Source organism: Spodoptera frugiperda, chromosome 2 (genome assembly GCF_023101765.2).
Source record: "Spodoptera frugiperda isolate SF20-4 chromosome 2, AGI-APGP_CSIRO_Sfru_2.0, whole genome shotgun sequence".
NCBI classification, from domain to species: domain Eukaryota; kingdom Metazoa; phylum Arthropoda; class Insecta; order Lepidoptera; family Noctuidae; genus Spodoptera; species Spodoptera frugiperda.
The window spans coordinates 1,978,548-1,991,414 of NC_064213.1; the positions used below are offsets into that span (position 1 = coordinate 1,978,548).

A 12,867-nucleotide genomic window follows, 5' to 3' on the forward strand; every position below is an offset into this window, starting at 1 on the left:
CTAATGACTCCGTTTCTGTGCTCCCAGGCGTATATTCTAAGTACACTTTAAATAACATTTCAATACCAAGCCACAACACAACTCACTGTCACACATACACACACCATTCACACTAACTACAAACGCTTCTACCTCCCACCTAAACCCTTTCTCACCTCAAACAAACAAACAAACAAGCGAACAAACAAATACACAAAAATGTAATCAGACCCAGTGCTCCAATCAGCAACACGAGAGTGCTTCATCCACAATCACAGAGCCGAACCAACGCTCTACGTAAACCGTGGGGAGTTAAGTGCAAAATCTGTTGTGCAGTAGGTCAAGTCGTCACCGACGTATCGTTGGATACTCGAGCGGTGTGCGGTCACAGTGGCAGCGGATTTAAATTATGTGATTAGCTTTTTGTTTATTGAGTGAGTTTGTAAAAGAAATGTCTTTTTTGAGGGGAGAAAATCATCCGATGACTTCTCCCGCCTTGGGTGAGGCGGGAGGGAGTGTTAGACTCTTACTGACTAAAAGATACCCCGTTCCTTTTCCTGCTTTTCGAGTCGGAGCCCCGGTAAACCCGCTAGGTAGTCCGCTCCTCCAGAATTTCCGATTCTCTACAGTGATAATTAGATACAATTGACAGCTAGTCGCTTTTAAAGTCTAGTATTATAATTTCATAAATAAAATTAGAATGTATAGTCTTGGTTATAGATTTGATACTGAAGTACTGAACTAACTGAAGTACTTTAATACGTTTACTGCCGACGCAATCCACGTTAACCGATATTTACAGAAGATTTACTTTCAACAGTTATATGTTGGCAATCAAAGTATTAAACACTGTTAAATTACTCTTACCGAACATTCCTTTCCAATTTTTCCTCTCAAAAATCCACTTATATATTTAACCTTAATAATCCAATAGCACTCAGTTGAATGAGGTTAAAGGAATAAATATTAACGACCAATAATGTTTGTACCCGAGCAAAATATTAATGCGCCCCATAAGACCACTGGGGAACAGGTTGGATCTGACCACGATCCATTTATAAATCGATTACTCCATAACGCGAGTTAAATACCCCGTGAATAATAGATGGGGCAATTAATTCATTACATTATTGTTTACGAAGCAATGGATTTTATTATAATGTTGAATTATTCGTTTTTAAGTGTTGAAATATGAACGCAGTCCCTATTGATTAAATATATGTTTTAGTGAACGTATCTTATTTTACAATTTATGACAGTCAATGTCACCTCTGTCTCTCTTGATTAAACCGTTCCCTGTTCAAACTACGCTCCGTCCTTTTATTTCAATATTCCTTAATCTATCTAGTCAATCCATAACCATCCGATAGTTTTCATTAGGTTATGGGCCCAGACGCCCGATTAGATAAGATTAGGGACAGTTTTATTGAAATTTTCAAAAATTTAAATTTTGTTGACATTGAAAAAACAAAATATTTTTTCTTACGTCAAATTACGTGGTCGCGATTTTTCAGGATTTTTTCTTTCAGCAAAATACATATTGTTGATAAGTAATCATGACGTCAAATGGCGATATGATAAACATTGAAAAACTTAAAGGCCGAGAAAATTACGGTACATGGAGTTTTGCTGTAAAAACATACTTGGAACACGAAGACCTTTGGAAATGCGTAGAACAGGATGACGAAACCGCCTTCAGCAAAAGCGACGACACAAAAGCTAGGACAAAAATTATATTATTGGTAGATCCTATAAATTATATCCACATACAGGAAGCAAGAACTTCTGAACAGGTATGGAATAATTTGCGCAAAGCTTTTGATGACTCCGGCTTGACCAGGAAGGTTGGTTTACTGCGGGAATTGATAACTACAGATTTAGAGAGCTGTGGAAATGTAGAAAATTATATAAATAAGGTTATTACTTGTGCACACAAGCTCCGGAACATCGGATTTCAGGTAGACGATGAGTGGCTGGGTACGCTTCTCCTCGCAGGGCTACCAGAATCATACAAACCTATGATAATGGCGATGGAAAGCTCAGGTGTGACCATAAGTACAGATTTAGTTAAAACTAAGATTCTACAAGATGTCAAGAATGTAAATGACTCAGCGGCTTTTTATTCTAATTTCCACAAGAATAATGCAAAGGCTTACAAACCTTCAGGCAAAGGCCCCAGGTGTTATAAATGTAACAAGCATGGCCATATTGGTAAATTTTGTCGCTCAAATAAAGGCTCAAGTCAAAACAACAAACATGATGATAAGGGTGAAGGGACTTCTGGCTATGTGGCTGCTTTTCCGGCTTCTCCTGCACTGGATGCATGTTGTTGGTACCTTGACTCAGGAGCCGCGATGCATATGACTAATAATAAAAATTTGCTTTATGATTTTGAACCTGCTTCTATAAATAACATAACTGTAGCTGATAACAAACAGCTACCTGTAATGGGTTGTGGCAAGGTAAATATAAAAAGCTATGATTGTAAAAGCAACAGGTTGATTGGCACTGTACAGGTGAGAAATGTTCTGTTTGTCCCGGATTTAGCTGTGAATTTGCTATCAATACATCAAATGACCAAAAATAAGTGTAATGTTCAATTTGATGAGAATTATTGCAGAATTTATCAGAATTCTAAATTAGTTATGACAGGACATTTACAAAATGGCTTATATGTGATAAATAATGAGATTTTTGCACTGCTATCCTCAGCTCACCTGTGGCATCAAAGAATGGGGCATCTAAATTACCAGAATCTACAGAAGCTAAATGAGGCTACAGAAGGAATGGATGTGAAAATTGATCAAGAGAGGAATGTGACATGCAGTACTTGTCTACAGGGGAAGCAAACTAGACAGCCGTTCAAACATATTGGTACAAGGGCTTCCAGTCTTCTAGAGGTAATACATTCAGATGTATGCGGTCCTATGGAAGAAAAGTCTCTCGGAGGTGCCAGATATTATGTCACATTCATTGATGATTATTCAAGAAAGGTATTTGTATATCATATCCATTCTAAGTCTCAAGTTCTTGACTGCTTTAAAGAATTTAAGAAACTTGTTGAAACTCAGCTACAGACAAAAATTAAGATACTAAGCAGTGACAATGGCAAAGAGTATGTAAATGAAGCATTTGATAAATTCTGTAAGGAATCCGGTATCAAACGGCAATTTACTGTACCTTACTCTCCAGAGCAAAATGGAATGAGCGAGAGGATGAATAGAACTCTGGTGGAGCGTGCCAAATGTATGCTAATTGATGCCTGTTTGCCGAAGAATTTTTGGGCAGAGGCAGTTTCTACTGCTGCCTATGTAATTAATCATTCACCAACCAAATCTATTAATTATAAGACTCCTGAGGAAATGTGGACAGGTATAAAGCCTAATGTACAGCATTTGAGGATCTTTGGCTGCCCAGCCATGATGCATATTCCCAAAGAGAAGCGATTGAAATGGGATTGCAAGTCTAAGGAGCTTATATTTGTTGGATATTGCCCAGAATCTAAAGGATATAGATTATATGATAAAAGAGAAGGAAAAATAGTTAGAAGCAGAGATGTTGTATTTTTAGAGGAAAACATTAAGAAGAACTTTACACTGATGCCGATTACTAGTTCTACTAATAAAGAAGAAAATGAAAGTTTAAATGAAACTGTTAACAGTGAAGAAAGTTCACGTGAAAGTACAAGCACAGTGAAGGAAAATGATAGTTTACAAACCAGTGAAGATGATATTGATGATGAAGAGTATGTTCCTCGAGGTAACATCAACCTGAGTCCACCACTCTCCACCCGGAACCTAAGACCTAGAAAGAATGGGAAAATGCCTACCTACCTGTGTCAAAATGAAGCAAAGAATGGTATGGTATTTTACTGCATGATTCTCAGTCTGTAAAGGAAGCCTTAGAGAGTGAAAATGCACAAGAGTGGATAAATGCAATGGACTGTGAATTTAAATCATTAATAGAAAATAATACTTGGCACTATATGTTGATGATTTGACACTGGATGGCTGTAAAGAGGATTTTACGGTATCTACAAGGAACTAAAAATCTTCAAATATTATATAAAAGTAATGTGAACCAGGAAATTACAGGTTATTGTGATTCTGACTGGGCATCATGTACTGAAGAAAGAAGGTCTTGCACGGGATATGTATTCATGTTTCAAGATGGTGCCATATCTTGGAATTCTAAAAGGCAACAAACTATTGCGTTATCGACAACTGAAGCCGAATATATGGGAATCTCAGCAGCTACTCAAGAAGCTATATGGCTGAGACAGTTACATATTGAGTTGTGGCCTGCAACCAAGGTCCCTACTATTACTTTGTTCTGTGATAATCAAAGTGCCATTAAACTTACAGGTAATTCTGCTTATCATGCTAGAAGCAAGCATATTGATGTGAGGCACCACTACATTCGTGACAAGGTCAAATGTGGTGACATTCGCATCGAGTACATTCCCACAACTTCGATGCTTGCTGACTGCCTGACCAAAGCCCTGGCGAAGCCTAAGCATCACCAGCTCCGAATTGGCATGGGCCTACGTTCAAGAGAGGATGTTGAAATATGAACGCAGTCCCTATTGATTAAATATATGTTTTAGTGAACGTATCTTATTTTACAATTTATGACAGTCAATGTCACCTCTGTCTCTCTTGATTAAACCGTTCCCTGTTCAAACTACGCTCCGTCCTTTTATTTCAATATTCCTTAATCTATCTAGTCAATCCATAACCATCCGATAGTTTTCATTATTAAGTTGAATTTAATTTAATTTTGTAAAAAGATTTCTGGAGTCTGGTTGTATTTTACTATCTACTTACGTACGTGTTTTAAGTTATGTACTTAGAGCTTAGACATAACAAAGTAATAATATTTGAACAGAAAAATATATTAAAATATTTATTTTTTGGATTCCAAAATGAGTTACATTCGTTAAGTTTTAGATTCGAATTTAACCACAAAATCTATTACAGATTACGTATCAAAGGACCAAATAGAAAATTCCCTTTTATCAATCATATTTCTTGGTATTCTTAACCGCTGTCACACCAGGCATTCGTAACCAATTATCTTTCCCCTAATACCAAATAAGAAGACCCAATTACCCCCCTTCCCAAACCAGATTCCCCAACAACCATTAAATTCCTAGCTCCCAAAAGGCCAGCAACAGACTTGAAGCGCCTCTGGTGTTGCGGGTGTCCATGGGCGCGGCGGCGATTGCTTGCCATCACGTGGTCCGCCTGCGCCTTTACCGGCTTATACCATAAAAAACCGAATAGTAGTCTAAGCTTACCCGCTATCAGAGGAACCACACTCTTAGCATGTAGTTCGAGAAATCTCTAGTAGTGGAGAGCCTGAAGCCACGCTGGGGAACTGTTGCGTGACTCTGACTTCACATCCCACTAAATCCACCTTCGAATATATCTATGCAATGTACTGTATATTTGTATGTATACAGGGTATAGTTTTGAAACCACAACAAAACTCGAAGGCATGTCACAGTAGTCTTAATGTTCGATTTAAAATAAGGTTTCTGGTCAAAAAGTAAAAACACGGTTTTAATAAATTATTAAAGTTTAGCAGTATTTCAGAATAATCCGTCAAAAAAAGGTTTTTAGGGAATTGGTTATAATATCAAATACGTGTTTGAGTTTGTGTGTGTAATCCGCGTTTTAAACTAGTTACATAACGGTCGAAATGTGATAGGCGTAGTTCTCACTTACGGATTTCCGTATTCAAAAAATCTAGTTATTTAAGAGATTGACGTGTAAAAGTGTCATTTTGTCACCTACTTGCAAAAATAAATATCATTTATCATTTAATATATATTTGGAAATTATCGCAATCAGCTTCTACATTGTTACTGCTAATTAATTTAATTCACAAAAGTAAATTAACTTAACTGTAAAATAAATTACATCTTCGACAAAAAAAAATGTTGTTTGATTACCGTATTATTTTTTCGATTAATTTAAATATTTGTAATTTGCTGCTGTCAAAAACGTCAGCTGAAAAACGCCCCCGACTCGAACGTACTCGCCTTGATTAAAACTTCGTGGCGGATACCGAGGAATAGATTTTTTATATTAAAATAAAAACTTTTAGCAAACTTCGTGTAAACTGTGCCAGAGGCCATTGTCGCGAGTGATTTATTACTTTTAGGAAAATTTGAATTATTCAGACCTCTGTTTGATATTTTACTAGACCCAAATAAGTTTTTGGATACAACAAACTTTAAATATATTTCATGGAAAGTTTGGACAAACCGTCGCGTCGCGTCGCCTACTAACCGATCCGTTGTTGGAGATTAAAGAAACGACTAGGCCAATGACTCTCCAAGTACTCTAGTACTTATGTAAATACCTAAATATATCTTAGTACTATTTAGACGTATTCAAATAAACTTTCTAGTGCAGGACAAACCGCAAATAGGACTGACTTTGATGTAAATTATTAAGTGAATTTACAAACTTAAACTGATTTTGAAACCTAAATTAAATATGAGAAGACTAAACTTGTTAAACAAACATATATTTCGTAAATATATTTTACAAGTCACTCATCGGTAGCGCTGATCGCTAACCATGACGTTGAAAAGTTTTTTTTAGATTTAAGACAGTTAACGAGTCACCTGATGGGATGCAATCCTTTCCCATGTACACACACGAATCTTGGAAGGGCTGATTTACAAAACAAAATAGAACGCAGACGTTGTTTCACGTCGTGTTTCTTTGAGGCGATACCACATCACTCCGGTCGAGCCGTCAAAATCTGCTCTATTCCAAAAAAAACATAACTACCTATTTAAAACAAAGACGTACCTTTTTTAAAACAAATCATTTGTTCGCAGGTAATGTGTTCGTGATAGCAGCTATAATAATCGAGAGGAATCTGCAAAACGTGGCCAACTATCTGGTGGCGTCGCTTGCGGTCGCAGATTTGATGGTTGCCTGCCTTGTTATGCCGCTCGGAGCGGTTTATGAGGTAAGACTAAATACATAATGTATTACTAACATAGCTGAGAAAATAAACAAGTGACTTACGACTTAAGTTTCAATAACATATCTTATATGTAAATATGTTAACCCATTTTGTAAGTAACTTATACTTACTAGTAGCTTTTGCCAACGGCTTCGCCCGCGTTTCCGTAGGATAAAAAGTATCCTATCACCCAAGTCAATTCAAACCCTGTCTGTATACCATATTTCATCAAAATCTGTTCAGTACTTTCAGCGTGATTCACCAACAAATATCCAAGACAAAACAAACTTTCACATGTAAATAAATGACTAGACTTTTTTTATTTGAGAGACGTTTGGTTATCACCTCGCCTGGTGATAAGCGATGATGCCTACAATGAAGCACGTCTGCCCATAAACAACCTATTCACTCGGGCCTTGAAGACATCCAGCAGGAAACACAGACTCCGGCAAAATGGTTTAAGTAACCTATAAAAATAATGTTAATTCTGCAGTAAACCTGTGCCTTATGTTAGCCCGTTAGAAAGTAAATATTTGTCACCTAGTGATTGCGCCCAGGGCCTTAAACTACAAAGGCGCCCTCTGGTAAGCGTAAATACGGTGACGTCTAATGCGGTTGATTGCGTATCTTGACGTTACATATGAATACTCGTAGTGTAGGCTTAGTTTAAAGAGATACGCCAGGTTTCCTATGAGGGTGACATGTTCACTATGTGATCAAACCCTCTTTAATAAATAAAGATTAAAAAAGAGATATTTCAAATAATTCTGGGCAATTTTCTCTGATACTAGTGATTCTTATATAGTCAAAACTTGCGATATTTTTTTAAATAAACATTAGCACAACAATCTTCCCCAAACCATTTTCAACCTTCTTGTACATTGTAATAAAATAGAAATTCTATTGCCTTTCATTACCTAGTTATCTGTACATAAATTGGATGCTATAAAAATTACTTCAAAAGTTATAATGCAGTAGAAAAATTACTAAGAATACGAGTATCATAATTACTGAACCACCTTTTGACCTCAACCCGACAAAAGAAAATGAATCTAAGTAATTTACGTTTCAACTTTATTATAAAGAAATTAATATTAAGTACTTTTTTTAAAACTCAAAAGAAATTTAAGTCTTACATAGTTCAGTACTTATACTTTGTAAAATTATAACCTTGTTGAGGTCATTTTGTTTTAACAAAGAAATAACTGTATCATGGTACAAAGCTAGACGTAAAAGTAATAGCTGAAAAGATCTTTCTCTCATACAAAGAGAAAGTAAATAAAATAATTATTGTTATCTGGACTAACAAGACATCGAACTTGAGATTTATTGATAAGGACCGCGAGCAAGGATAACTGATGCCTGATCTGGAGCTGCGGACTACCTAGCGGATTTACCGGAGCTCCGGCTCGAAAAGCAGGAACGGGGTGGTTTTTAGTCAGTAAGAGTCTGACACTCCCTCTCGCCTCGCCCAAGGCAAGAGAAGTCATTGGATAATTTTACCCCTTAAAAAGACTTGAGATGTTTCGAATTGAAAACAAAAAATCTAAAATAAATGCAGCTCTTTTTAAATAAAACAATAAAATTTACATTATAATGGAAATGAACTTTAAAAAAAGAACTTCATTCACATTACAAAACACGAACTAAGATTCTCAATTCAAAAATACAAACGAAACAAAACTATTACAAACATAAACAATAAAAATAAAAAAAGAAACGTAATGCAAAAAGTTTTAATGCCAACAGCAAACGCGTTGGCAACAAACATTTGGCCAAATGTTTCGCCAACTAGTTGGTGTGTAATTTCCCAAGTTGGAATACACGTGTTAGTCGCATGCATGAGAGGGTTTGCCCCAAGCTATGGTAGTTACTGAGGCCTTACAACATTTGATTAAAGCGGTCGAGTAGTAAAACATAAAGTTGTTACATTTGTCGGGAAAATTATGATCTGCATTTCGTTATGAGATTTTGTTTGGTAAAGGTGCGACAACTGTTTTTATCACTTAAATTCTTTCAAATATAATAAGAGGGAGTTTCTCCTCTACATAAGAGGAGTTTGTCATCATTAAAATTTCCATGCTTTGAAAATGAGGTTAGAAATAGGAATTTAAAAGTTCAGATTCAGGTTTATGAGAGAGGGCTGCTGCCTAAATTGTGGTCGCATCGACACATTACTGATATCAGAAATGACTAAGCTACTAAGCTGCCTAATTGGTCGAGTGGTGGCAAGTGCGACTACCGGGCAAGGGGTCTCGGGTTCGATTCCTGGGTCGGCCAAATCATTGCTGGCATTTTTTTCGATTTCTCAAAAATATCTCAGTAGTAGCATGGACTCTGGATTTGTGCCCAGTATATAACAATAGGCTCACCCCCTGTTACATGGGACTTAAAACACTAACAGTGATAAAGTGGATGTACATTGTACAGTAGTATTACATGCCACAATGTGCACCGCTGCCTAACCCTTCAGGGATAAAAGGCGTGACGATATGACGACGGCGACTATAACCAAGACTATCACAATAGACGGCGGGAACCGAAAATAAATTTCGGATTAAGATAACAACAAATAATTGTCGAAAAAACTTTTCTATTTAAACTTAGACACAGAAAGGCATTTTAAATATTAAAATAGTAATCCAGCTGTGTGGTAGAAAATTTCGAAACTAATCAGCCTGTTTGAATATTTGAACGAGGAGTTGGTTTCGGGGTAAGTTGTTGAGATCAGACAACATGGCGGTACATACATATGGTGGTCGAGTTGTTTAAATAAATCAGCGATTAATCTTGTGGTGTTTGTCGGTTGAGAGGTAATGTGATTTAGATAGGAAAAAAGGAATGAATAAGACTATTTTCGGAATATCGGTTAAATATTCAGGACATGAAGTAGTAGGAGGGTTTATTATTAACTTTTACTTAAGATCATAGTTGCAAAGAAAATTATTTGGTTAATTTTACCAAGAACTATTTTCGCCGTCCTTGCAGTAAGCGTGTTGATGGCCATGCCAGGGCAAGTGACACAGACTTATCAACATTAAAAAAATCTTTAGAAGATCGAAAAGATTTCCTAAAGCAAGATTAATCACATGAATGTTGTAAATGTAAAAGTTTGTTTGTTTAGAATCAGATTTTTGGATACTTATCCGTCAATAGCGCTGAAACTAATAAACGGATTGAGAAGAAATTTGGCATACAGACAGGGTATGAGGTACTTGGGCCATAGAAGATCACTAAACCTACACTAGGCCACCATCTGCACCTAAAGGAGGACCCGGTGGTCCTCTTAGTAGACCAATCCCCGAAGCCCCCATGGTGCAAGCCCTGTTACTTAATTCCATGTTGTTTCCTTCAGGTTAGTCAAGGCTGGATCCTGGGTCCGGAGCTGTGTGACATGTGGACCTCCAGCGACGTGCTGTGCAGTTCCGCCTCCATTCTTCATCTTGTTGCTATTGCTACTGACAGGTAACTATGAAATTACTATCTAACGTAACGTTTAAACTCCGATATTTAATTAATTTCACTTACCGTATCACTCTACAAAAGAAAGAACCTTCAAAAAGACTTATTCATTTTGAAAAGACCGGCAACGCACCTGTGACACTACTGGTGTTTCATGGTCGGCGCTGATCGCCGATTGCCATCAGGTGATCCGTTTGATCATTTGCCTCCTATTCCATAAAAAATAATTATGATATGAGGTCCCAGTAATAATAAGTTGCACTTTCGAATTCTGTGCACCAGAGAAATTTGCAACAAACCGATAAGCTCCACTAATGCTTCGTGAAAATTAGGAGTTCAAATCAATACTTCTAGCTTGGTGTTACTTCTATTTTTACATTCAATATCAAATAACTTTATGTGTAGTTAGTTTTCTTTTAAAAAATATAAACCCTCTAACGTTTTTGACAATACTAAAATAAGTATTTCAAGTAAAGCATTTTAAAAATATTCTCTTAAACGAACAAGAATGTTTAAGTAAGTAGCTACAAAAACTTTCCTTCTAACTACCTACTTCTCAACTTCTCAGATATTTTCGTTTGTGAAACTTGTTCGCGTCAAATACTTAAATTACTTTTCTCAAACGATATCGGAGACAAGCATCACAGCAGTATGGATAAAACTGATTCAGTGCTCAATAAATTCTAAAAGTTTCGACGTTCCATTATAACATAAAATACCGTCGCGGCTTCTGTTATTGTTATATTTAAGTAAAGTATACGATTAACATTCTAATAAATATTGACATTATATTAATGTTATGCCGGTTTTCCTCTATGGGATTATAAGAGAATTATTTTAGAGGAGATATTATTAATTGAAGTGAATATAACTGAGAAAATTGATATTGTAATACTTCATCCTACTTAAGTATTCAACTGGAAACCATTTGAGTCTGTCGTAGGCTCTTGAAACCTCTCCTATCCAAGGGCATTTCAAATATTGTCTTGTGAGTAAACCCCTTGCTAATATGTGTAAATTATTCCAGGTATTGGGCTGTGACAGACGTAGACTACATACATATACGCAATGAAAAGCGTATATTCACGATGATCGTGCTGGTGTGGGGGGCGGCACTAGTCGTGTCGCTGGCTCCCCAGCTCGGCTGGAAGGACCCAGACTACCTCGCCAGAATCACACAACAACAGAAGTGCCTCGTCAGCCAAGACCTGGCGTACCAAATATTCGCGACAATGTCGACGTTTTATGTCCCTCTTGCTGTTATCCTCATCTTGTACTGGAAGATCTTCCAAACTGCCAGGAGACGTATCAGGAGGAGACGCGAACCTCCTCCTCCTCGACCAACGTCAGCGGACGGCGCACCACCTTCTGGACGACCAGTCCAATCAGCGAGGGACCGAAGGTTTGTTAAGAAACGGTTCCTCAACTTAAAGAAGTGCAACCAACGGACTCGCGCTGAGACCTTGGCTGCTGCACTGTTGTTAACTGAAGGTCAGAGCACCTCGACTGTGGACACATTGGACGAGGAGCCAAGGACCACAGCGTTCACAATCAACGAGAAGGCACCTGCTTCAGTGTCCCCAGAAAAGTCTTCCTCGACTGTTACTAATGGCTCGAAGCCTGAACGAGCAATAGTCCCCGCTCCTACGCACAGAGAGAAGAAAGAATCTCTAGAAGCGAAGCGAGAGAGAAAAGCAGCGAAGACGCTCGCTATCATTACAGGAGCATTCGTGTTCTGCTGGCTTCCATTCTTCATAATGGCGTTGGTGATGCCAATCTGCCAAACGTGTGTTATCAGTGATTACCTAGCTAGTTTTTTCTTGTGGCTAGGCTACTTCAACTCGACCCTAAACCCTGTAATATACACAATCTTCAGCCCCGACTTCCGCCAGGCGTTCGCGCGTATTCTTTTCGGCACTCATAGACGGGGCCGTAATAAAAAGTTCTAACGAAAATATCACTATTATATATATAATTGAGGCCTCTGAGGCCGTATGGACTATGGACTATGTTACTCAACCTATATGTATGATATTTCGCTTTCTGTATGTTATACATACTAAGTAGATAGTGTAAATACGTTTATTCGGTGATAATATTGTAAATAATATAAAGGTATATGATAGATGATGTTGACAATTGTTTTTTTTACGCGTTATAGTGTATGCAGCCGCGACGGGGTCGCTCGTGAGTCCTGGGCGGCCCCTCCGCTCGCTCTTATGTTGTTTCAAGTGACATTACGAAATAAATATTTAAATTATATCAGATTCAAAGACTTTTATTGTCTCCCCTTATTTTAATAAAACCCTCCGTTTATTTGCGAAAGCTGACAAGCTATCGGGCGCAATTAGAAAATCTTTTTAAATCTATTTTTTCGTTGGCTTTGTGCTTGATCCCTTTGTGGGCAATATTATGGGAGATTTTTATCTTCTGTATATT

At 37.4% G+C, this 12,867-nt stretch overlaps 1 protein-coding gene across 1 annotated transcript in view; it reads left to right on the top strand.

Moving 5' to 3' along the window:
* The window catches only part of LOC118269422 (5-hydroxytryptamine receptor), a 102,401-nt gene extending 89,706 nt beyond the window's left edge, over positions 1-12,695 (top strand). The window contains exons 4-6 of the mRNA XM_035584528.2: positions 6,836-6,969; positions 10,322-10,431; positions 11,456-12,695. Coding sequence (XP_035440421.1) covers positions 6,836-6,969; positions 10,322-10,431; positions 11,456-12,377 — 1,166 coding nt within the window. The 3' untranslated portion in view covers positions 12,378-12,695. The remainder of the gene's footprint in view (positions 1-6,835; positions 6,970-10,321; positions 10,432-11,455) is intronic.
* The last annotated feature ends 172 nt before the right edge of the window (positions 12,696-12,867 follow it).